Below are 27435 nucleotides of genomic sequence, written 5' to 3' on the forward strand. Positions count from 1 at the left end.
GGATATGTGGATATTATGTGCTAAAAATGTCCAACATATACCCACAGTACTATATTGCTCTTATAGGAGGTTGGGGGGAGATGGGACACTTTTAGCACATATAAAGCTATAGAAGCACCAGATCAGGGTTAGATTAGCGAAACTTATGATCCCCTTTGCTTAGAAATTGATTTATTGTGTATTTAACGCAAAAGAATACAACTCGATGGTGGAGCGATAAAATGGTATTCGGAAAAGGGGCACAGGCGGCCCGGATTCAAATATACAACATCTGTGGCAAGCATTCACTGTGTTATGGGTGGGGGGTTAGTTAAGAATTCAACACTGCAGTTTGGCTGTCATGTTCAAATGTGGCCGGGGAAAGAATTATTAGAAAGGGGTTTGTAGCGTTGGTAGCACATAGGGACGTGCCACAGTGCTTGGGGATAACCAGAATGTAACAGCGTTACAAGCAAGCGGGGTAAGCGCTAAAAACACAGTCTGTTTAGTACGTATCAAGTCGGCACAGGTACGCTGGACTTTGCGGCAAAGGAAGAAAGAGAAACGACGGACGGAAAGTATTGCACGAGTCTTCCTTCGGTCGGTAAATTGTACGTGTCCGGTTCTCGTCATTTTTAAAGCGCTGTACAAACGAAAAAACACGCAGTAGTACGGTAGGTGGTTAAAAGCACGTGAGACGGGCGATACATAAATCAGCGGGACACGATGTTCGCTACGATAAGAAATAAATAAGATTATATGGAAAGAGCTGTACTGGTGGGCGATAAAACGGTTACAAACAAAAAATGACGTCTTCTTCGGGCCGAGGCTGTCTCCGAGTCCAATGTATAAGTTATTATATTTCTGTGAAAAAGTTTAAACCTAAATCACTCATCCATGGCGGCGATTAGCCGCTTGAGGTCACTGGTAAGCACCTCACTACCTTCCATACCTATAATGTCATGACTTGACGGATTCTGCAAAAAGTGGTAGAAAATGTTTAAATAAATTTAAAAAATGAAATGATGGTCAATGACATTTGTATATCCTCGCGTTTTGGGGCAACGACAGTCGTAAGCAAGTTGTCATACATCTAATACTTGTTTAGGAGTTCCCGTGTGTAACTTAGTGGCGATTGTTTTTTTCGAAGGTAGATATTTTACGTGGTAACTCGAAAGCTGGCACGAAGTGTGTGGAACAGAACACCCGTGTTATAACGACTGTTGTTGCCCTGCCATGCAACGATAAATAAGTTACATTCATTATTTATTCAACAACAAACCTCTTCATAACCGTTCAACGCAGCTGGCGTGAAGTCATGTTCAACGTCTGCATTACTTTGTTCAATTTTATCTTCATTCGACATTTGATCGGAGAATCCACTAACAGGGGAGGGCTGCATGTCGTCTGTGGTGTGAATACATCGGTTACGTTTTTTAGGTGTATGAAAACATTTTTTCAGTTTTAAAATTGTTTTTTTTTTTTCAGTGTATCAAAACGTATTTTCAGTTTTAAAAATGTTTTTTTTTTTCGTGTAACAAAATGTTTTTTTAATGTATCAAAAAGTTTTTTCAGTTTGAAAAACTTTTTTTTCAGTTTTAAAAAAATTTATTTTTTAGTTTATTAAAATTTCTTCTCGTTTTAAAATCTTGTTTCCAATAAAAGCACCATTTATAAAGTATACGTTGCAACACCGACCTCTAACGGTGGCTCGACACAGGTTCAGTGCGGACACGGGAGACGCGGAGGCGGCAGAGTGCGCTGGCGACACCCGTTGACCAGTATTTAGGTCAATCATTCCGCTATCTGGCGCTTGAGGGTCGCTATGCAATTCGGTGATCTGCAACGTCGGGCTGTGAATGGAAAATTTAATTAAATTCCAATTTTAAGCAATTGATGAAATATACAACATATAGTACTATGAGGGAAGATAAGACCGTTAGCACCTTAAACCCATATTTCTTTATTTAGGGGTTACAGGTTCAAGGCTGGTCGGTGCTACCAACATGAAGGTATATTTCCTTGCGCAAGACATTCAAGGGCAATTGCTTCAGCCCAGTGGTCACTACTGGGCTGCCTGAATTGTCAATCATACAGAAAAAAAAGTACATACGTGGTAACTCGTAAGCGGGCACGAGGTGTATGAAACAGGACACCCGCGTAATAACGACTGTCGTTTTCGGGCCATGCGAGGATGGGGCAAATTACATTCAATAAATACCTTGTTCTTTGTATATCGCTTGGCGTGTACATTGAAGACAACACCACTGGTGCTGACATGATCATGTTCATACCGGTTTGTTCCGGTTGGCTGTAAGAATCGAGCATCATCTTGGACATCGAGTAGGCGTCCTCTCTTTCCATGCGACGTTGCCTTAAAGTACAATATGTATTTTAAAGTGGGGAAAATGGGACAATCTCTTTTCTCGAACCATTTGGTACAAAACCGTTGTTAATTGTTCAAACTACGTTCAGGAAATATAGGGTTTTTATAGAAGATTAAAAAAAACATATGGAATATTAATGTACATATCACGTCTTACCTTTTTCGTGATGGAGGATTCTGTATTCCCATGATTTGCTCATGGCTCACGAGATGATGCTGTGAAAGGAAATCATTATTCACATGTTTGACAGCCGGCAATACATGCGGAGTTAGATTACAAGGAAACTTGCGAAACTGACACGTGATTTGCATATTAACTGTTGCTGCAACAGTTTTGCTACTCGACATATTGTAATTCTATAACAACACATCTGTGAAATGCAAGACGTGCAAACGTTGGTATCATGATATACAAAGATCATTTTAGAATAATTGAGAAAACAGACACTCGATTTGAATACTAAATGTTACTTGCATATTAATAACAGTTTTGAGGAATTGTAATTATATACCATCTCATATTTCCTAAGCAAGACATCGAGACGCTGGTATAGTAATAAATTTCCGAATGATCATTTTGGAATTAATTCCTCTACATGTTAAAGGAGGACATCGATTTCGAAAATATCACTTTAACAGCTATACGTCTTATACAGGACGTCGAAACGTCGTTCCAGTGTATAAATGAGCAGAATATCTATCTTAGAGGCTAGAGCTGAGGCGCTTTGCACTTTGAATTGGAAATATTTTCACAAACCTTTAGGTGTTCGGATCGTCGAAACCTTTTTTCACAGTACTGGCACGGGTAAGGCCGCTCACCGGTATGTGTGAGTATATGACGTTTAAGATGCTGCTGGCGGCCAAACATTTTACCACAGTAGTCGCATCTGTAACATGTAAAGTTACTTTATGAGCTTATAGTGTAATGGACAAACACTAAACAAAACCCCAAACACATAGATACCAAACCTATGGCACATGACATTAATTAGTAAACATTACAACCAATAAGTTAAGATTTGTTTAATAGGATACATGCGTGTCTAACTATCCCTACCTCCCCTACATGAAATTCTGTCGCTTTTGCCTAGAAAACATTGCGCACCACACTAGTGTAGAGCCTCACCCTTACAGAATAGAATAGGACAGAATACAGCACAGATACGAAAATGTGGGTTTAAAAACCACAAAACATTTACAATGTATTTATTTCCACCTTTGGTATATTGAGCTTGTAAACGAAAATAAACTGCTCGTAAATGTTTACCAAGAAAATCGTTCCAAATTTAAACAAGCGTTAATTCCCGCCCGGAGTTTTAAACCACACGGATTTAAATTGGCCTGAAGTCGTTTTTGCATAAAGCAATTTATAGGTGCAGTAAAACACCCAAATGCTAACCACGCAAAATAACATCAATCGTCTTACTTGTATTCCTTTTTAGGTTTTTCTTTTTGTTGTTTTACGTTCAAACTATAATGCGTCAATGTAGTAACTTGATTGTTCCTGCAAATATGTTTAAAGTTAACAGGTTAACATGCGTGGGCGATCGCTATCACAGCCACCGCCTTAATTCCACATTATACTGTTAAAAACATAGACAAATATTGCGAAACGTTTGTTTAAAAGTTGCAGTAAAACGTCTACGTCGGTCTCATGTGTATACCTAAAACGTCACGCATAGGAAACATACTAATACATAAAACAAATTTATACCATGCCATAAATTGTAAAACCCAGGACATCAATTTTGTTGGAGTAAGATGGCACATCTTTTCATGTATGTAAACAAAAAATATTTACAGAATAATTACAACGTATCTTTACCACTCCACAAAGAAGCGTTGTTAATTGTTAAAAACATAATAAAAAATACGGAATAATATGTGCTAACGTTCTCCATCTTACCCCACAATACTATAGACTAAAAGTAATTTTATTACTTAATAAAAACTTTACGCCATTTACCGATCCTGATTATTTCCTAACATAAATGAGCTCTGTTCAGTAGAGTTGGGATCTTCCAATCGAGTTTCAAACCGAAACGGGTAAGTTCCGTTTGTATCCATTTTATCCCGATCACCAGAAAAGTATTCAGCCAACGATTTGTGGTCGATCGCCTCACGGTCTTGCTGGGTATCTGTGTAGGTAAATTCAATTGAATGTATATTGACCATAGTGTAAGAATTAAAGTAAAGTACTGTGTGGTACATAGAAGAAAAAGGTGTCCCATCTCCCCCACCTTGCCACATATGCATTTTCTTGTTCCATTTGGTAGTTAAAAAAAGAACATTCAAAGAAATATAAAACCGTATCCACGCGACTCCTATAGATCGTTGTTAATTCTTTAAAACACGATCAGAATATATGGATATTATGTGCTAAAGATGTCCCAACTTACACTAAAGTACTATATCTGAGTTTTACAATGTAAGTTATTCTATATATTCTATACACTAATGCACAATGCAAAAACGCCCTAAAAATGTCTTATTTCAATCTTACTGCAATAAAAACAACCACGTTAATCAGAAAAAAAGAATTCACACAAACCCAAACTTACCATTACCGTTTCCCTCTATGCGAGACCGACTCGTTGTGAAGATAATATTCTTAATGCTGGTCGGCTGAGGATGGCTTCGCTCGTTGGCGCCACTGTGCGGAAAGATATATTTAAACATTGTGGGCATAGCCCGGGGCGATCGGACGGAAAACACGCGAGACGATAATTGTTTTTGTATGTAAATGTCGACGCAACGACCAGGGCGTCCAATTAAAGCAGGTTGAACTTTTACGCCAATATTTCGAGGCGTGGAGGCAGTTACGTAGGGCAGTTGATATCAAAACACAGAATATTGTTTCGTATTTCACGTTGCGTTTGTTATTTCAAAACATGCGAATCTTGAAACCACATCGTCATAAAATGGATGATAAACAAATTACCGTAAACACATCCACGTAAGGTGAACTGATTAGACTTGCATTATGTTGTGGCCGATCTTATACATATAGTAGGGTTGGGTAAGAAGGAAAATGATCGCTAAAATGGATGTATTTGGGTGCAACAGCCACGCATTTCAACTGACGCTCTTTCTTGTTTCAAACAAATGTTGTTTTGCTACTTTTGCTGTTGATTCCCGTCTCTTTGTTTTATAAACAACTTTTCGCTTTCGTTTAAATTAAACATACTTTATTGAAATTATGTTACACCCCAGTCGTATACGTTTTTGTGGGGTCGTGACGTCATCACGTTTTAGTGGGGTCGTGGCGTCATCAACTTACCGTTCTTCTTGTGGTGAATAGACAGCAACAAGCTGTTTGTCGTCTCCTGACGATGAAGTTTCATTTGGAAATTCGTCGTTCCTGCGGCAGTCGACTTGTTCCTGTTTGATCTGGAATGAACTGGTTTTTAGATTTGAAAAATTTTATTTCAATTTGGCAGAAATGCCCATGGGTTGTGGAGGTTCTATATTACATAAACAGTACACCAAATTCATCTGCATGTCAGTTATAAAGTCCTTCAAAAGGAAGCAGCAAAGCCTTCATTTTGCAGACTTGGTTTCACTGTGCTGGTATAAGCAAGGCACAGTAGGGCAGAAAACACGTCTAATCAGCGGTATCCACGTGACCTATACCCTGCGCAACAGCCTCGGGGCTGGGAAGAGCGCAAAGCCCGAAATAAACTCATTCGAGTGGGTTTCGCGCAGTTCGAGCTAGCGCTGAACAAAGCACACTTTGCGTCGGGTTATTTCGGGGAAAAAAAGCGATCGGACATTTGATCAACAATCTGCATGAGCCGGCAAGCTTTGCCGCAAAGTTTGGTCTTCGCGAAAGATGGGTAGGACAACTGGTGCAAGTTTGTTTTTATTTGAATATAAAAGAAAGTACCTGCCAACTCGCATAAACTAAGTAACTTTTTTACGCTATAATCGTTGTAATATGTCGTTGTACTGAAGTTTATTCCCGTATATTCTGTTCGATATGCAATAAATGATAAGGAAGCGTAACAAAATCCCAACTTGCATAAATTAAGCATCATTTGTTCGCAACAACTGTTTCCGTGTTCGTTGTAATTTGTCGTTGTTGCGTTCATGTTTATTTCCGTATATTCTATTCTATATGCAATTAATATTAAACAAAAAAAAACGTACCTTAAGGTTGCTTGGTGATCCAGTGCTAACGACGGGCGAGTCTGTTATACCACGGTCGCCTGTGGTCGGTGATCTGCTAGCTGGGGAAGGCGGGGTGTTGATCAGCTCGCATTCCTGGGCGGTTTAAACCAGTTAGAACAAGTAGGAAGTGGAATTTATTTTCAAGTTGTTTAATCGGCCATTTTGTGTTTTTAGATTTAAAAATTAATTCAAACACAACATTAAGAACAATCGTACGAATTATATTTATAGCGGGTGGTGTTAAATGCAACATGTTTTTATTCCCTTTTCTCCAATTTGGTGACAAACAAAGAATATTTACAAAATTGTATAACCGTATTCCCAAAACGCTAAAATAGCGTTGTTAATTGTTCAAAATACTACCAGAAAATACAGGATTACTTAGGTGCAAACGGTATTCCACCTTTTTCTACAATACTAGACATTTGATTAACTGAAACACTAAATTGTCATTTATTCATTACTGGAACATATACAGAATATGAGCAATATAATACCTGGTGCTGTTCGTCGTTTTCTGGGTTGCTTGGTTGTGGACTACTTTGGTGGCGAAGTGCGTCTGCCCGAGCCCGTGATTTTTCACTGGCCTTGTTTAACTGGGATAGAAGGGAGAGACTGGCGCTTGCACTCTGTTTAACCAAAGTATTGACTAATTTAACTAGTACTGTGAGAAAGATAGGACACATTTAGCACATGTTATCGTGTTTTAAACAATAACAACGGTTTATGGGAGTCGTGAGGGAACGGTTTTATTATTCTTTAAGTTTAAATATTCTTTGTTTACTACCAACTTGAGAGAAAATGAGATAAAAAGGCCCATCTTCCCCACTCTACTATACATTTTTTTAATTTACAGTCAACGTTATGCAATACGCAATATGCATACGGTTTGTGGTATATAAGACGGTGGGATAAGATGGGACACCGTTAGCACACTCCATATTTCCTGATCGTGTTTTTAACAATTAACAACACTCTTTTAGAGCCGCAGGACTAGGGTTATATAGTTCTGTAAATATTTTTGTTTAGTAACAAATAGGGCAAGAAAAGCGAACAAAAACGTGTCCCATCATACCTAACTTTACTATGTTCGGCAATACATGAAATTGACTACAATTTACAGGAGTTTAGGGGGAAAAATCCGCTGGGGGTAATGCTTGCGTGTTTACTGTTTAGACAAATAAAGTACCTAGTTTTAACAGTAAAATATTCCTTAAAAAGCAAATTATATCCCACCTGTGTATTTGTGCCGTTTGTAATTCCCCCCTCTCGTTGTAAGTCTTGTAACAGTGGGGCTGTTACTGCTGCCAGGCTGGAGGCGGAAGTGACGTGGCCGTGGGTGCTGATAAACTCCTGGCACTTCTCAACCACGTATGGTATCTGGAGGTAGCAGGCTGAACATAGCACCTGTGGGAGGGAAGGGTGAATATTAAGTATTGTTTAACACAGGGGTGAATATTAAGTATTGTTTAACACAGGGGTGAATAATAAGTATTGTTTAACACAGGGGTGAATATTAAGTATTGTTTAACACAGGGGTGAATATTAAGTATTGTTCGACACAGGGGTGAATATTAAGTATTATTCGACACAGGGGTGAATATTAAGTATTGTTAGACACAGGGGTGAATATTAGGTATATATGATATTCGACATATAGTACCGTGGGTTAAGGTTGGATACCGTTAGCACTCAAATCCTGTATTATCTGATCGTGTTTGACATGCCAATATATATTACTATAGCAATGGGGTAAGATGGAATAGCATCAGTACCTAACCCCCCTTATTTCTTCATGGTGTGTTTTAGAGCGGGGCTACAGGTATTTAATTATGTTCATACGTTTTGTTTACTACTAAATGGGGGTAGGACCGACGGGTTTATGATCCATCTTACCCCACCCTACTATATTACTAAAGGGTATATGGGCTCATGGGTATATGGGCTAATAAAGTTATGAGCATTGAAGTGGAATCATTTTTGGTGAGCATTTTATGATAATCAATATAATCAATGAAAAACCTATCATATGATTGGTGTGCGTTGTGATCAGAACACAAAACAAAAAAACAGGAACTGCCAAATTTTTCTTTGGAATTTATTTAAAATAGGATATAGTGGAGTTGGGTAAAATGGGACATGTTTTCAGCCTGTTTTTTTCGACCCATTTGATAGTAAACAAAGAGTATTGACAGAAATGTATACCCGTAGCACCAAGACCCTAAAACTGTTGTTAATTATTCAAAAAACGATCAGGAAATATAGGACTCAAGTGCCAACAGTACCTATCTTGCCCCACAATATCAAGTTACAGATTACCTAGCCAACATTTTACCCTTGTCAAATAATCACAACTAAAAAGAAATAGTTAAAAAAAATAGTTAAATAGGTTGAATTCAATTTTGGTTGATCAACATTCAATAGATATTTTAAGAAAAAAAAGAGATTTTTTTGAGATTTGAACATAACCTACACCTTAAACAGAACATCTAATAAACACCGTCTTACGACTGCAGCCATTTTAATCCGGTTACATTTGCTGGTACACTGTTCGTACGGTGAATGGGCGCTTAATATACACATTTTTGTCTAAGTATTCATATTTATTGTTATTTAAGGTTATTTACATAAAAAGTTACGTTTTTACCGGAATTTCAAGTATTGTGGTGTTTGAAATAAAATATATGAATTCTAATTTAGGCATTTATTGCTATTTAAGGTTATTTACATTAAAATTAAGGTCTTTTACCGGAAAAGAATTTTTAAGTATTGTGGTATTTAAAATATAGTTCAATTATTCGGAACATAAAACGAGAAACGAGACGTAATACGTAGGTTATGAAATAATTAATATTTTGTGCTGGGTAGATTACGCAATGGATTTTTTCCGAAAAGAAACTATGCTTGTAATTATACAATAAAACGTGATGGAAAAACGAGGTACATATACATATAATTTAATAGTTGTGTGTGACACGATAGTGGGAGGACACGGGTAAGCTGTGGTGTTATAACCCGGGGCATTTCAGCGCATCTAATTAAGGAGACTCTAAATTAAGGGCATGGGGTTAACAGACTGCGCGGTGACGTGAACTGGATTAAACCGGTCCGAACCAGAACGGCGAGGTGCCAATCGACGCCCAGATTGGTCTAATATGTGATTCATTGCACGCGGAATGCTGACGATTGGCCAACTGTGTGCGGACGTCAGTGGTGTGGTACAGGCGCAGACACATTAATCTAATGCAAGTCGTATGTGACAACGCGCTTGAGGTGCGATGACACCTTATTGGTCGTACTACGTCACAGGAACGGTATAAGGAGCCAAGCGTTATCTGGTATTAAGATAAAGAGAAACCGGGCATGGAATACGACATACTTCTAGTTTCGCACACCCATTGTGAAAATACATTACGACATTGCTTGAGTAACATGGAAAACACGTTCGCCACAAATATAATTTATAAAACAGAATATTACAGTTACATGAATGAACTGGGGATATCTTATTATAAAAAATCCGGTTAACCATGTCAAAGAATGCTTTACAGGAAACATACGCTGTTGTAATACAGCTGGTCCGTTGGAATACGTGTAAAAGAAAACCAACATGTAAAAATATAAGTTTGGTTTATGATAATCCTGACATGTATCTGCCATTGGTTGCGCCTACTTCGGTATAATTTTAGGAAACCTGACACTGTTTTAAATCCGAAACTATGCAATGTACGCGCATGTATGCGTCAGTGGGAACGATGGATATAAAACAGAAGCTGGTGCTGGCCGTGTAAGAATCCCCACGGAGGGGTTTTCTATAGATTTAAAAATCCTTCAACACAGTATATGGGAGAAGAGAATGGAATTGGTGGCTGGTGGGGAGGGTAATTAAAAAGAGTGGGTAAAAAGGTTTTTATCTTCTTTCTCTTACACAGAGAAACGGGCGCAGTTGCCACCGATGGCGAAATACGGAGTTTTGACTGCTGTGTTTGTAATGTATGGTAGGGTGGGGAAAGATGGGACAACTTTTCATTCTATTTTCTCGTCACACTATAGTGAACAAAGAACATTCAAAGAATTATTAAACCGTATTCCCACGACTCCTATAGACCGTTGGTAATAGTTTAAAACACGATCAGGATATTTTGGATATTATGTGCTAAGTGTCCCGCCTTTCCCCACTATATAAATCAAGTCGATGTATTATAGATAATATTATGTTACAAATATGCAAATTAAGTAGGCTTGTTCCGGTTTCGGCTTTCTGTGATGAAGTAAACGTTATAATCGTTGTGTGGCGATAAGGTATTACATACAAACAAAGAGAATCATTTGCGTCACATGTGTTCGTGCGTCTTACATGGGGAATTTGTGTAGCGAGTTCCAATGCTTGTGAATCACACGCGAAGCAAATATGTAACTCAACTATTGGTGCACTGGATTGAAACCCGGCTATGTATTGAAACCAACGCGATTCGATCAAGGGTCAGGGCTTGCCCGACGCGAGGGAGAGGGTTGAGAGGATACGGGATAAAGAAAGAAACAAAGAATTACCCTCAATTGAAAGGAGGTGGATGAAAGACGATAATAATACGCCAGGACTTGTCGAACGTCCCTGGCGGAAAACGGGCGGCGGTAAAAAAGCTGTATTGATCCGGTGGGCCCGCGGGGTATGGTCTCATTTTACTTTGCTTCTCTAGGGGCTTGAAGGGTAGGCAAGGACGCCCGTTTTGTGAGTGTGTGTGCCACCCGTGGGTGCTTGGCTGTGCGCGCCCGCGTTTACCGCTCGCTGAGAGCCTCCTGGGTCCGTTAATAGCGGAGTTGACGACTGAAAGCCCAGGGAGGGTAATAAGATGATGGATGTTAACGGCGTTTGAATGGGGCAATTTGCCCAACCATTGGGCAATAAAAAGCAACATCGAATCGAACAAAAGACGCGTTTGTGTTGTTGACTATAGGGTGGAATAATTTTCAATGTAAAGTTTAGGACATTTTTCTGCTAATCGTCGTTTTAGTTGCACAGGACTGCATGCGCGTGTGAAAGAGGGCTATGAATAGCAACTTGCTGTGACCTAATATGAGAATCGGGACACGAGAACTCGTGTCTACTCGCAAAATCCGTATTAAGCGGGATATGACACTGAGTCATTTGTATCTGGGTAATCCCGTTCAACTTTCACATACTGCGTAGATTCTGTCCAGCGCTCTCATGACGTGCGTTGGTACGCGTCCAGTTTGCGTGTAAGCGGCAGCCGAATGCAATAAATCATGTATGACAAATATAACTGTGGGCAAGATGGGACACCTTTAGCACATAATATCAAACTATATCATGTTTTAAACAACTAACAACCCTCTTTTAGGAGTTGTGAGAAAACGGTTTTATAATTCTATAAATGTTCTTTGTTTACTATCGAATGAAAAAAGTGTCCCATCTTCCCCTATCCTAGTATATATACTACTTTCTGAACGGACACAGCGTCTCTCGGAGCACCCAAAAGCGTCACCGGATGCAAGCAACCCGAAACTTGGTTTGCGTGTACGTAAGCATTAGGTGCGTGTGCTGACCAAAGCGAGCGGAAAGACAGCGCACACACGCCGTGCAAGAACCAGGGTTGACACGCGGTTCCGAAAACAGGGTGACTACTGCTCGGGCTAACGATAGGAGCAGTTCTTGGCTGATTTTAACGTAAACGTGCTGGCCCAACGTGTGTTGCAGTTTCCTGTGTCATAGTGACAGCCGGTAACTGCATCAGCTGATGGGTGATTAAATATTTTACTTTGAAAATCTCCACAACTAGTTCTAAAAACAATCACAATTTAAATGTAGTCACAATTGTCAACAGCATAAAAGTAGAATAGAATACAAACAAAACTAAGTTTTCATACACGAAAAAAACACAAGGTCCACTCATTGAACTTTCTTTGTCTACTACCAAATGGGACGAGAAAATCAAATAAAAAGGTGTCCAACTTCCCCCACCCTACTATATTACTTAGTTAACAGCTTGAAGGCAGAATACAAACAAAAATGAAGTGTCCATGGTAGGAACAAAACACCAGATCGATCTAGACGAACATATTAACATTTTTCTTGGAAATTATTGTGTGGTTCCTTTGTTTAAACCAGGGAAAGCGAGGTGGCCGGTTGGTTTGTGGAACAAATGCATTAACCTTCATTATGAAAAGTGAGAACTTGTGACCGTCTTACACTTAACGTGTATTTTAACAATTCCTAAAGTGGCTTAGAGCAAAAACCGCTTACAACGACTTTTACCACGACTAACTGCGAAAAAGACGTTTCCCTAATTGTCTTTCCGTGTTATATAAACGAATAAATGTTAATTAAGTCTTCATTCGTGAGTAATTAACACTTTACTGTTAAACAAAGTGTTGAGTTACTTAATGAGAGTACAACATGTAAGAGTTAAGAAAAAGGCTTTGCTGATGCACAGTATTGTATGCAAATTCAACATACGGTTAACCGACGTATCGGATATGAAAACGATCTCGAATTAGTATCTGTTAAACTGACACGAAAGGCTGTGCCCGTACTTAAAAAGGAAACGAAGTTTCGCGCTAGTTTGCGCAATGTCCTTAAGTGACGTATAGGGGAACCATGACGCTTTTGGACGACAAATATAACGTAATTACACTTTGCATAAGGGGGGTTGGTACACTGTATTTGGTAATGACGCTTTTATCGAAACCACGTAGACATTGACACACTCGCTAGACTAAATACAGACACAGAACTAGCGAATGTAATAACGTCGATATTCCACCCCATGTTTACCAGCATAAACGAGGACCGCGGACCAGCCTGGAGCTATAACCAAACCCAAAATCTAAGCTTTTGTGGCATGAGATGCCAAGACCACACCGCGCTACGTTCCCGTGGGGCTAAAACTTCTTTTGACGAATTAGAGAAAAGCTAAGTTTTCTAAAGGAACCCGTTTTAATACAGAGTACCATCCAAGGGGCAATACTGTCGAATAATGAAGGTACTATAATATAGCCGAATTCAAAAATGCCTGTTTGAATAAGTGGCACACAGTTTAGGACTGTTTATTGAGCGTAAGTTGGACAGTAGGCCGTTTCGATCCGGACCAACGGGCTTGAGCACTCAACAGGATTCTTTTATAACATGGTATAGTGGATTTCGACCCCCTCCCCTGGTTCGTGGGTGTTCTTGCGCGAGGTTATGAACACAAGAAACCACGCGCGCATTGTGTGTGGTTATTCAAACACCCAGGCATAGGGACGATGGTTCGGTAATTAAAGGGGGACTTTAACAGCTATATTGCTGAGTTGCACAATGATTCAAATTTATAAAACGGGGAAACTTGGACAGGGGATAACAAATGGTAACTTTAGAAATCTTTTTTTTTTTCTTTTTTAGGGGAAATTTAAAGAATGACTTTTTTATGTTTTTTTTTTGAATTAAGTGAATTCAAAGGCCTAATCTCCTTGACAATTTACTCAAATACGCTCTGTAGATCTCGGTACACGGGAAAATCCGTTCGGTTTCTTAAAACGAAATACTTGATATTCCCACTGGTTCGCTATACCGGCGGTTCTATGTTACTGATGATGCGCAAATAGCATTATTAATAGAAGAGTTGGACAGTGTAAAATATTGTTCTGTGAGAGCAGGATATGCGACACACCGGTATATCCTCACCCGTGTTGTTGTTCCAAGCGCATAGACAAAACAAACCATTGGTGGTTGCAAGCTTAGTGTAAACACGCCACACAGGCATCGGCTCTAGGTTAAGATCAGATCACTTCCGTTTCTTAAGCTGTGACTTAAGACGCGTCGATTTTACTGCCATTACATTATACAACAAACAACGACGTTTAAAGCAAAACAACCAGACGCGTTTACGAAATAAAAAAACAAAACAACATTTTACAAGTAAAGAAATTACTACCTAATACTACATGGGAACTACCCCTTGTGTCTAATGGCACTTTGCTGCGAGAAAATTACAGGATACAATGCGGGTTATAGGTTTTCAGGTGGTTTTATTATAGTAGTTAATTAATGCATTATCTAAACAAACGACGGGGCTTTGTATTTTATATTTCCTTGGCTATCAGTAGCTCATATAAACCGCTTAGCTACGCGGGTTATATGGGAAGAAATGAGTGATCCTTTGTCTTCACAATGACCCTTGGAAAGGGTCTACGCTGGGTGGAAAAAGGCGGTAAACATAAGTCCACTATTCAATGGCGTCATCCCGCACCGGGGTGCTATACCCGCTGTGCTATTCATGGGCGTTCTATTGTTGGGAGATGCGTGGAAACAAGGAAACAATGCTCACAGCCGACCCTTATGTACCCTCGATTCGGGCCCGTTTCTAAAAGCCGGTTTTATGTGTGCGTTGCCGGGCAGTTGGTCTACCCAATTGAAATAAAAAGGTTGGTTAAGCGTTAAAAAGCGACGAAACGCGGTTTTAAATGCAAATTTTAATGGGGGTTTGAATATGACTGTCATTGATACACATAGAAGTATTGTTATATTCACATACATGCAAAACTAATTTGCGCACGTTGTAACGCGTGGTTTCCAGGAAGTGATAACACCCCTATCATAGCACCAAATCGATTGGAAATGTTTAAGAATATAAACACGTATCCGGAGCTTAGGCCCTGTATTGTACTTTACTAGTTAAACGAAGTTTTTTCACACGAATAGCCTGCTGTACCCACCATGCGCGATTTAAACAAGACATGAAATATTTTGACCACCTACGGTTTGGTAATGTATGGGTGTTTCGGTCTTTTTTAATTATACCTGACTTAAGAACGATTGGGCCGACTCTCTAGTCTACAGTGTGCAGATGTGCAGGGTTAAACAGTATCGGGTGGATGATAAGTTTTGTGTACATAACGAAGATAAATAGCATCGGTCGTCTATGTACGCTGTGTGGGTGATACAAAAGCGTCAACTTTGCATATCAACTGTAGCTTACACTACTGACCTTTTCCGCTCTGTCCGGGTTAATAATTTATACCTTTTAAGTTTTCATGCCCCACTCCCAAACCCATTTTATCGCCTAGCAGCCAAACAAAGAACAGCTTAGAGACCGTTCGGGCCATCGCGGGGCAGTGATAATTTTACCGAGGGGTAATGTGCGAACAGCGCTTTACAGCGTTGCTAATTACTTTCGCGGTGCCCGGCGGCGGGGTGACGACCCATTTCTGACATCATAAAAGACGTTGGTAACGATCGCCATATGCGCGCATACCCATTCATGCCGAGTAATTAGCGGGGATAATGGAAAAGCGGGTGGGACTCTTAAGCTTTCATTTGCGAGGAAAATTGAATGTGGAGTAATTAACTACATGGAAGTGTGGCGGTTCAAAGAGCCATTATTACTATTGAAATTTTAACACATACAGTTTAAATAATAACCCCACCTACAGGAAGGTGGTAAAAGCAGAATTGTAAATTCCACACATTGAACCACACCATTCAATGGGACAAAGTTATTTTTACTTTTAACCGTTACAAAACCACTTCTTACAATGCTATTTCAGAAGCCTGACATTTTTAATCAGGTTTTATCAAAAATGAAATAGTCTAATGTATGATAATCCGATTATTTAATCTATTGTGGTAATTGGTAAAGCTTTGAAAATCCCAAAAGAATTTAACTTGCTAACCAACAAACCGATACACATTATTCCAAAATTACATTCCAATTAAACTTATGCATACTATACAGCAGTTTGTTTTAAATAGCAGAAAAAACAAACAATTTTCAGCATTACTGAGCTACAATATGCCTGGTAGCAGAAGTAACAAAATATTCCTCAATAATGAGCATAGTATGTTGTAAAAATAAGGTAGCTGAGTATGAATACACATCTAAACTCTATACAAATGCATTGGGGTGATGGCATTGTGGGGATATGCTTTATACAAAGCCACCATACATCCTGGTGTAATGCTTTGTTTTCGAGGATGAATTCGTTTTAAATAGAACAATGGACTTCAATGATTCACAACTGCTGACTGCATCCCATAGCCATAGGCGCCTAACATGGGTATGCAAAGTATGCGTATTAGCGTATATACCCTTAAAAAAAGAATACCCAGTATAAATGCATAAACAATTTAATATCCTATCTTACAAACATGTCTTAAAATAAACACTGCAGTGGTGATAGTGCAATGATCAGTCATTCCAAATAAAAGCTAATAATGTGACAAGAAAGAATGTTAACGCTTTCGCCGGCTTAAACTTTTATCTTTTAAACCTTATGCCTACCTTGACTTTTTAAAAGTTAGCCACTTATGCACACAGCAATATTAATTCCACATACCTGCATCACTGTACTTTGGCTAAGACAAAGTTGAGATGTGTAGACAAAGTCCATCACTTTTGCAAAGCCCACGCTATTTACTATCATAGGTATATCTATTATGCCGACTTGCTTTTCCTTTGATGGCTTGCAGAATAAGTCTCTAAAAAACAAAAACAAAGTCAATAAAACAAGAGATACATTTACAAACTTCGAAATTTTTCCATTATTATTAAATTTAGTAGAAATAAATATGCTGACTTATCCATATTCAAGTGTACACAAACATTTACATACAGTACGAAAACTACAGTACCTTTTCATACTTTGTTATACATCAACTATATAGTGGGGTGGGAGGAGATGGGACACCTTTGGAACATAATATCCAAATAGGCTCATCGTGTTTTAAACAATTAACAACGATCAATGGGAGCCGTAAGGATACGGTTTTATAATTATTTGAATGTTCTCTGTTTACTATCAATTAGGACGAGAAAATAGAATGAAAAGGTGTCCCATCTTCCCCCACCCTACAATATAAATGATAACGAATCATTAAAAATACAAATATATTGTAATAACAAAAAATGCAATACTAAATTATAAGAAAAAGCGATTATTAGTGTATAATTATAATAAGAGCTTTTCCAATTACAAACGCTTTTCCGTGTAATTATAAGTGTTTTCTTTGTACCTGAAATAGCCCATTGCTGAAGCCAATACATTTACATGAGCTTTAAAGAGGTGTCCTTGTACTCTTACCGTGACATCACACAGTATGCCCTGAAATATAAAGTTGTTAAATAATCCACACAATAAACATAAAAATATTTTTTTTGAAATTCAAAAAATCACATTATAAAAATAGGACACATATACATATCAAAGCTGGTACAGCAGCCCAATGCGAATATATCCAATCTATTTTGTAAGGGTGAGGTCCTACATTGAGGCATGCCATGGGACCTGGGATTTGGCTCCTATACCAAATTATAATATATAAATATTTACAGTTATAGAATATGCAGAAATATTTTAACGGCGAAAAATGTTTTAAAAAGGTCTTACAATTTAGAAATTTGGCTTTAAAACTTCTAATACAAAAAAATATGAAAACAGCTTTTTATAATTGATACCTTTAGTCTTTGTTCATTAAGTCCTGACAGCAGTGATGATGGGTGTTCAACAGACTCGCACACATACATGCGAGTTGCCATGGATGTGTCGCTGCCGTTCATAATGAGAGGCTTTAAAAACTTCACGTAATTTAAAAGTGCATTTTCGTTTTATATTCTTAATGTGTTTCACACTTTTTTCTTAATCTGCAATATCTGTAGATAAAACCGCATATGTTTAAGAAAATGGGAATTAACTGTACAGGTTAAGGTATGGTAAAAACTCAATGCAGGTACCCCCGAGACGTAACAGAATTTATCCCAATTTAAATTGGCAGTTTGTAATGCTATGGCTTTCACCCAAAGGCGATGAATGGCAGGTTGTAACAGTGGTTTAGGACCACCAAAATGGCTGATACTTTACAGCTGTAAGGGTTAGATAAGGGTACAACCTCCTAATCATACTCATAGGGGTGTGGTAAAGTAACCACCAATTTAAAAATAAAATACTGGTTAAGATTTTTTGGGTGCTGGAATAAATCCTATCAAAATATTCATTTACACTTTTTATATAGAATAATGTAAGCTGTCTAGTTTGTTAACTTTATAACAATAATTCGAGCAATTTTTTCCAACAAATACTTTGAATTTAAAGTAAACTCTGATGTGATGTTGCGCCAATAAGCAAAGTACTCATACCGCCGTTTTGTACAATAATACTAAATAAAATTTGCCACAGCAGATATAACAACCCTTACAAATCACTACATTATTCTTTAGTTGCCACACAACAGTGTAATGACCGATCTGATACGACCCTGACACTCTTCATAAACTGGACCAGCTAACAGCTGCTATCAGTATTCAGGAACTGGGACAACTACGAACTCAAACAAAATACAGAAACACAATAAACTTGGTTTCCCGACATGCTCGGTTGATCAACGGTCTGTTTCGTAAATTATTCGTCCCCGTTTGCAGCTTGCGAAAGATTTTGCAATAAAGCCAAATTAGTATTATGTTTTTGTTGTTTTTACATTTTAAATTGAATATTTTTGTAAAGCGAAATATGTGAGCAAATTTAGAATATCATTACATTAAAAAGTTATACAAGTTATACACGGTCATTTTATAAACATCATTTTGTACTGCTTATGTAAACTCGCAGTGAAACCAAACACGATTTTGAGTATTTTAACCCAGAATAAGCCTATACATATTAATTTCGTTGCTTTAAATTAAAACTTATTTCGCGTAGCTGTCTTTGATTACCGTCTTTTTTGTGTTTTTTTGCGACGGCAATCCATACCGTTAAGTCTATATGGGAAAATACAAATTTTTTAGTCCTCTTGATCATAATTTGTTTCCATTTGAGTAAATTCTACTGTCATTTTGCTGGATGACTTGTAGGGATAACAATAAATATTAAACACACTCAAAATATATTGAACCTTTAAAAGTACGCCTTGAAAAATCAATTATTCTTTCATATATAACGGTTTTGTCATAAATGCATCTCTGCCAATATGCTGCACTATATTCATATACGCGTTTGCTCACGGCTACTCGCCTTAGGCTGGTAATAGCTCCCATACGTTACGTGCCATGTTGTATCAAATAAAGATCTGTATTTAGCTGAACTCTATATATATAGTAGGATGGGGAAGATAGGACACCTTTATCACGCAATATTTAAATATCCTGATCGTGTTTTTAACAATTAACAACAATCCATGGAAGTCGTGAGGATACGGTTTAATAATTCTTTGAATGTTCTTTGTTTACTACCAAATGGGACGAGTAAATAGAATGAAAAGGTGTCCCATCTTCCCCCATCCTACTATACCTTATAAAAAGGATTATGAAACTTGGATTGAAAAACACAGTAAAATAATGAAACTTTTTTGACTAGAAAGCCGCTCTAAACTTTTTTATGTCGTAACAAAGCCAATGACGGTACAACCTAATACACATTTCTTCACTACCTACCCCCCTGGTACCGAGTAAAATCATTACATTTTTACACTACCTACCCCCTGAAAACAAGTAAAACCATTACATTTTTACACTACCTACCCCCTGATACAGAGTAAAATCATTACATTTTTACACTACCTACCCCCTGAAAACAAGTAAAACCATTACATTTTTACACTACCTACCCCCCTGAAAACAAGTAAAACCATTACATTTTTACACTGCCTATCCCCAGCTGATACCGAGTAGAATCATTACATTTCTACACTGCCTACCCCACTGATACCGAGGAAAATCTTTACATTTTTACACTGCCTACACCCCATTTTTTTGTCTTTTTTGTCCACGTTTTTTCTATGTTTCGGCCATGTTTTGTTCATGTTTATCTGTTAGTTTAATACAGTATAGTGGGGGAAGACGGGACACCTTTAGCACATAATATCTAAATATCCTGATTGTGTTTTAAACAACTAACAGCGGTCTATGGGAGTTGTGCGGATATGGTTTTATAATTCTTTGAATGTTCTTTGTTTACTACCAAATGGGACAAGAAAATAGGATGAAAAGGAGTCCCATATTCCCCCACCCTCCTATATATTTTTTGTCCGTTACCTATTTATGTCCGTTTAGAAGCATATTTAGATTTTTTATAACGATATTTCCCAGTCATTAGAGTTCTGTTCTCTTATTACGTGAGACAGTGTGTCAATGCGACGTTACCGAATGGTAATTCTTTATAAAAGTTTGCAGTACTATTCCATTCACGTTTGCCAAGCGTTGCATGTGACATCGTGTCACGACCAGAAAAAAACGAAACTTTAAACGTTTCGCAGTACAAGTTTTGCTTCATTTCTGGTCACAACTTTATGAAAATACATCCTAATTGAACCAAATATTTAAGCAAGTGTTGTTACTAACAGGTAACAGTCAATACTAATAAGCAGCAAGGCAGCATGATTCGTTTCCACTTAGTATTATTCGCAATGGTATTACTATGCCTCGCGGTTGGCAGTAGAGGTTTTAGATACAGAAGAACCGAATTAACACCAGGACGAAGGTACAGGTATAATATTTCAAACACTTATTTATCTGTTTGTTAAAATTTTATATTCACTGTGTCTTGTATAGTATACTGTGGGGTAAGATTGGATACCGTTAGCACCTAGATCCCATATTTCCTGATCATGGTTTGAACAATTAAATACACTCTTAGAGTCGTAGGGCTATGGTTATATGATTCTGTAAATATTCTTTATTTACTACCAAATGGGACGAGAAAAGAGATCGAAAACATGTCCCATCTTACCCCACTCTACTACAGAGTTTGGTGGGTTAAGATGGGACACCTTTTTATTATATTTTCTCGTTCCATTTAGTAGTAAACAAAGAACATTCAAAGAACTATAAAACCGTATCCCCACAACTCCCGTTGACCGTTGTTAATTGTTTAAAACACGATCAGGATATTTGGACATTATGTGCCAAAGGTGTCCCGTCTTCCTCCATCCTACTATATGAAAAACAATATATTTTTTTACAGTTCCCCGTGGTCCTTTTTTGGTTCAACCAGGAGACGAACTGCATTCACAACAAGAAGACGATACAGGTAATGAATGAATGTAACTTATTTATCCTCGGGTGGGTAACGACAGTCGTTATTCCACATGCAGGTTTAACGATTTTTACGACTTATAATTCGCGGTTACAAATATTTAACCACAGTGCTATACAGTATACAGTATACCTGGTATATATTGGTCTTTTCATGTCTTATTTTGTCGCTAGAGCTCGAGATAGTACACGGGCACGAGGTCCGGCCCCCGGCGATTGAAAGATTCGTATAGTTTTTAGCGTGTAGTGTATACAGAACTGTGGGGTAAGATGGAATACGGTTAGCACCTAAACTCTAGATTTCCTGATCGCGTTCTAAACAATTAACAACGTTTGTGTAGAGTAACAAGACTGCGGGTAGATAATTCTGTAAATATTGTTTGTTTACCACCAAATAGGACGAGAAAAGATAATAAAATTATGTCCCATCTTACCCCACCCTATACTATATATAAGCAACAATATTTTTATGGTTCGCCGTGGTCCAGTTTTAGTTCAACCAGGAGACGTACCTTATTCACAACAAGAAGACGATACAGGTAATGAATGAACGTAACTTATTTATTACAGGGCTACGCTTACATAATTTTGTAAGCATTGTTAGTTTACTACCAAATGGGACAAAAAAGAGAATAAAATCATGTCCCATCTTACCCCACCCAACTATATATAAACAATATTTTTATAGTTCCCCAGTTAAACCAACATGGTCCAGTTTTAGTTCAACCAGGAGACGAACTGCATTCACAACAAGAAGACGATACAGGTAATGAATGAATGTAACTTATTTATCCTCGGGGGTGGATTACAACAGATGTTATAACACAGGTTTAACGATTTTCACGACTTATAATTCGCGGTTACAAATATTTAGCCACAGTGCTATACAGTATACAATATGCCTGGTATATATTGGTCTTTCTCGTCCTATTTTGTCGCTAGAGCTCCAGAAAGTACACGGGCATGAGGTCCGGCCTCCGGCGATTGTAAAATTCGTATAGTTTTTAGCGTGTAGTGTATATAGTACCGTGGGGTAAGATGGAATACGGTTAGCACCTAGACCCTAGATTTCCTGATCGCGTTCTAAACAATTAACAACGTTTGTGTAGAGTCACAAGACTGCGGGTAGATAATTCTGTAAATTTTGTTTGTTTACTACCAAATGGGACGAGAAATGAGAACAAAATCATGTCCAATCTTACCCCACCCTATACTATATATAAGTAACAATGTATTTTTATGGTTCGCCGTGGTCCAGTTTTAGTTCAAGCAGGAGACGAACCGTATTCACAACAAAATACAGGTAATAAATTAATGTAACTTAATCCTCTGGTGGTGGAACAACGACAGTCGTTATTCCATAACATAATATTACTTTTTTTCAACAGTAATAATGGGTATGGAAACCTACGCATTTTTTACTCAAAACTGAAAAAAAAGTTTTCAATTTTGTTTCGAATCGGGAAGTTTATGGCTTGAACAAAAATTTTGAAAAAAAGTTTCGAAATATAGGATAATAGTAAAGGCAAAATTAAGAAAAATATTAGTCGTTATAACACGAATGCCTTTTTTCTTACACCTTGTTGTATCTTTCAAAATAACACAATTGACCGTATAGGTGTCACTGTTTTTTCTAATTAAATATGTTTTTCTCAGGCCAGCGTTCAGCACAAGAACAGTTCCGTTTCCTACAACCTATTCAACAACTTATTACAGGTATATGAGGGTAAAACTAATTTACTGGCGCGCGGATGCTTAAGGACAACAAACAAAATGCAATCAATGTATAACGACAGCCGTTTTATCATAACATAAATCATTTTGCTTATTTTTACCATATATCATAATTATATTGATTACAGGAATAAGGACCATATTTAACATAACATACCATATGGAACCACTAGTTCTTGTCAATAAAAACTTTTTTTTTAGTACATGGTTCAACACAAGCACAACTCCATTTCCTACAACACAGCCATTAAATTCCAGGTATATTCCTTACTGATATATATGGTACGGGAAAGATGTGACACCTTTAGTACATATATATATAAATATCCTGACCGTATTTTAAACAATTAACAAACGGTCTATATGGGAGTCGCGAGGATACGGTTTTATAATTCTTTAAATGCTCTTTTTACTAGCAAATTTAACGAGAAAATCGAATGAGAGGTGTCCCATCTTCCCCCACCCTACCATAACTGTTATTCTCTGGGCTTAAGGCAGAGCATGCGTTTGCGGCCGCGAACAATATAATTTTGCGAAACAGCGTTTTGCCAAATATCCTATATGCAGTTCTCAAAGTACATATATATATATGTATTCAGCTAATAATTATATTCTTTAGGTAGCTTCAAAACTTAGGTTGTAATTTGTTTTATTTTTAAATACGATTTTTTACATTTTTATTTTTTATACTTGTTTTTACATTTTTACATTTAAAAACTCGTGGTATAATTTTGTTTTGTTTTTTACGTATTTTTACATGGTCATTATTTTACATTTGAAAACTTATGTTATAACATGCAGATATACAAAAATAGGGGACCTCACATCAGCCTTGAGAGTGAAAGCTCTAAGGGTTGGCTATAGAACAAATGTCAAACCGCCAACTTCGTTATACAAATACGTGTAAGTATGCAATTGTGTCTTATACGTAGGGTCTGATAAAATGTAAACGTGTATGGAACTGTAAGATCTGATAATTGATAAATGGAATTTCGTTTCCGGCGTCTGTGTTTTGGAAATAAAGTCTTCTTTCGAGTCATGAGGATAAGTATAAGTCTGTAAATATTATTTGTATGCTACAATTGAGGCGATAAAAAGAATGAAAACATGAACCGTTTTACCCCAACTTTGTTTATTGTTAAAAAAAAATATGAGATAATATATGCTAATGAACACAGCAGTATAGAGTCGGGGAAGATGGGACACCTTTTCATTCCATTTTCTCGTATACCATTCAAAGAATTATAAAACCATATCCTCGACTCCCATAGACCGTTGTTAATTGTTTAAAACACGATCAGCATATTTGGATATTATGTGATAAAGGTGTCCCATCTCCCCCCCCCCGTACTACATTATATATAGCTTGTTTATGTTTATATTATTACAGAGTACACGAGAACCTTGACCCAGACAGTTTTAATGTGAATGGAAACCAGCTTTACACCGCATTCATCATGGCACAACACAATTACATTGAAAACTGCTTCATCGTACCCAAGCACGAACGTTGTAAGTTTGTCCTTGCATTTATGTTGAATATATCATGTACAGTTACATAACAAAACTTGCAAAACAAATTGGGCTGTTAATTTTCGTATATTTTACCATTATAGTTCTTAAAAAAACTTAATCTAAATATGTTAAACTTGGTATATTAGTAGTGTCCCGTACAACCAATATAATAATAATAATAACGTTATTTGTTTTCTTCGATTAACAGTACTGAAGATTGAATAATATTAGAAACGAAAAGACAGGATATAGCGACAAACAACAGTTGTTAAAACACGCTTACAATAAAAACATATTTACATTCAATTGTTGTAAGAAAACAAGCGTGGTCTCTACACCTATAGCAGACAAAGAAGCCACATATGTTAAATTACTTTCAAGTTAAACTTCTAATAGAAACAAAATTAAGTGTGCGTAAACATGTGTATTTATGGCCTTTAACGTTTTTTCACAGATAACAGCAGTAGGTGTGCTGCCTTGTTTAGATCCCGGGTGACAGATTCAACAGTATTTCGTCTAAAGAGCGAGTTCACAGCAACACACTCATACAACGCCCCACAGAGTATTAGTTTGTGCTGCACGCTTTGTAATGGGTCCGACAAAATTTTGCCGGGACTATCTTTTGTTCTGTCTGTTCTAGTGTCTTTCATGCTGTTTTAAGGCTGTAACTTGTAAGTTTGCTGTTTAACCATGGCCTACTCAATCCTAGAATACAGATAATGTAGCGGCCATTTTCGATACCTTCTACTGGTGCCACCAACCTAAAATTTGGACACTGTACTAACTAGACCCCAGCGGTACCGATTCTGAAATCAAAAATTTAAAATTCGAAAAAATATTAATTATGAATATTAATATTCGTCATAAAAACATATTTATAGAATTTTCGCACGAACCAGCTTAGAATATGTTATAGCGCTACGTAATAGCTACAAAATGAAACATTAATTTCTTCAAAAAAATGCGGGCTTGGGTTCAGAATACAGACAAGTATGAGTCATAACTATAATTCCTTGTTCATATATTTTATTTGCACGAACGCAAAAATTGTACATATAATAAAAAATAATATAATAAACAGTAAATACGTACATTCAAATGTGATGCTTTAAATTTAAATAAAGTCTTCGACTGCCGCACCATTTACTTTATCCTATCCGTACGTAAGTATAGAAACATCGAGAATTTAATTTATTTGTTTCAATTAATACAAAAGGTTTTTTGTTCTTGAAGCCTGTAAGATTAGGGGTCTTTAATTGATATGCTCGATCCAATTGTATCAGACGACAATGAATGGACTAAAGGAAGGCTGATAAATTAGTTTGTTTTAGAATCGCGTTCACGATAATATTTGCACCTCCGTTATTTAATTTGCGAATGTGTTCATCTTTGGCATTTATAGAGTTTTAACGTTGTTGGTAAGTTCCACCAGGAAAGGAGTTTTGTGCAGTTGTAATCCAAACACTTTACTCTTCTATTATTCTACAAACGGATACGATGCAGAATTAATAGAAGAGTAAAATGTGAGGAATAGTGACCAAAGATTTAGTGATCTCCTCGTTGTGTGTTCGTTGATCATCGTCGGATACCTGTAGAATATAACTGAAAACACATAGTTAGGCAGTAAACAAATTATTCAGAACAATTGATACAAAACCATTTAACGCCGATACATTTAGCCTCACTAGGTATTTCCTCACCGACGCAGTCAAAATGGAGCCATGTCTTGCACTTAGAACAACAACAACAACATGTTATTGCAAAACAAATGTTTAGTTACAAAAACAACTTTTGTTTTTTAATTTTGAATAAAAAAAGTCAATAAACGGTAAAGTGACATAAGTTATACGAATATTCTTCACAATATTTGACCATCCCCGCTCCAAGTCAAGGAAATTAATGTTTTACTTTTTAGTTATTTAGTGGAACTATTAGATTTCCGATTTTAATTTGAAACAAGATGGTATTACTATGCTTTTATGACGTATGTTAATAGCCATATTGAAAAATCTTTGGGTGTTTTGATGAATAAAACTTGTATAAAAAGAACCGTGGTGCAGTACATAAACTTTTCCGCATTTATTTATTTTTGTGAATGACATTTACGTCGATTTATGCGCGTATAATTTTAGCGTTCGTGCAAATAAAATATATGAACAAGGAATTATAGTTAAGACTCATACTTGTCTGTATTCTGAACCCAAGCCCGCATTTTTTGAAGAAATTAAAGCTTCATTGTTTAGGTATTACGTAGCGCTATAACATAATCTAAGCTGGTTCGTGCGAAAATTCTATAAATATGTTTTTATGACGAATATTAATATTCATAATTAAAAAAAAATAAAATTAATTATTTTTTTAATGGAAATGATATGTTAGTGACCAACATAGATGTATGCGTAAGTTATATTTTTTGCAAAAAAATTAAAAATTCGATATTTTAATGATTTAAGTTTTGACCATACTTGTCTGTATTCTGAACCCAAGCCCGCATTTTTTGAAGAAATTAAAGCTTCATTGTTTAGGTATTACGTAGCGCTATAACATAATCTAAGCTGGTTCGTGCGAAAATTCTATAAATATGTTTTTATGACGAATATTAATATTCATAATTAAAAAAAAATAAAATTAATT

General features: G+C 37.0%; 2 protein-coding genes across 4 annotated transcripts; one reads left to right on the plus strand and one right to left on the minus strand.

The window, feature by feature from the left end:
• Positions 1–154: 154 nt before the first annotated feature.
• Positions 155–18209, minus strand: LOC149734297 (uncharacterized). The gene is made up of 16 exons (XM_089881843.1): positions 17986–18209; positions 17544–17632; positions 16868–17009; positions 7772–7942; positions 7033–7164; positions 6515–6628; positions 5646–5755; positions 4927–5018; positions 4332–4503; positions 3792–3869; positions 3123–3252; positions 2523–2581; positions 2201–2353; positions 1678–1832; positions 1262–1386; positions 155–956 (listed from the first exon to the last, which is right to left on the minus strand). The coding sequence occupies exons 1-16, from the start codon at positions 18085–18087 to the stop codon at positions 867–869; spliced, it is 1914 nt and encodes a 637-aa protein (XP_089737969.1). The 5' UTR covers positions 18088–18209; the 3' UTR covers positions 155–866.
• A 2558-nt stretch (positions 18210–20767) lies between these two features.
• On the plus strand, positions 20768–26965 carry LOC149734298 (uncharacterized). 3 transcript variants are annotated; one of them, XM_089881873.1, is made up of 9 exons: positions 20768–20998; positions 21482–21547; positions 22041–22091; positions 22241–22318; positions 23209–23268; positions 23488–23544; positions 24088–24189; positions 24677–24798; positions 25256–26965. In XM_089881873.1, the coding sequence occupies exons 1-9, from the start codon at positions 20895–20897 to the stop codon at positions 25459–25461; spliced, it is 846 nt and encodes a 281-aa protein (XP_089737999.1). In that variant the 5' UTR covers positions 20768–20894; the 3' UTR covers positions 25462–26965. The 3 variants fall into 3 exon arrangements, with proteins under 3 accessions (XP_089737999.1, XP_089738001.1, XP_089738000.1); XM_089881875.1 differs by lacking the exon at positions 22241–22318 and adding an exon at positions 22811–22855; XM_089881874.1 differs by lacking the exon at positions 22241–22318.
• The last annotated feature ends 470 nt before the right edge of the window (positions 26966–27435 follow it).

Source organism: Ciona robusta, chromosome 7, assembly GCF_009617815.1.
Source record: "Ciona robusta chromosome 7, ASM961781v2".
NCBI classification, from domain to species: Eukaryota; Metazoa; Chordata; class Ascidiacea; order Phlebobranchia; family Cionidae; genus Ciona; species Ciona robusta.

Excerpts from the sequence above, each read along its gene's own strand:
- LOC149734297 (XM_089881843.1), bottom strand. The coding sequence starts at position 18,087 with ATGAACGGCAGCGACACATCCATGGCAACTCGCATGTATGTGTGCGAG. Across the intron at positions 4,504-4,926 it reads CATAGAGGGAAACGGTAATG|ATACCCAGCAAGACCGTGAG; the intron begins GTAAGTTTGGGT and ends TTACCTACACAG. Across the intron at positions 1,387-1,677 it reads GTGTCGAGCCACCGTTAGAG|ACGACATGCAGCCCTCCCCT; the intron begins GTCGGTGTTGCA and ends TTCACACCACAG.
- LOC149734298 (XM_089881873.1), top strand. The coding sequence starts at position 20,895 with ATGATTCGTTTCCACTTAGTATTATTCGCAATGGTATTACTATGCCTC. Across the intron at positions 24,190-24,676 it reads ACTTCGTTATACAAATACGT|AGTACACGAGAACCTTGACC; the intron begins GTAAGTATGCAA and ends ATATTATTACAG. Across the intron at positions 24,799-25,255 it reads CGTACCCAAGCACGAACGTT|ATAACAGCAGTAGGTGTGCT; the intron begins GTAAGTTTGTCC and ends GTTTTTTCACAG.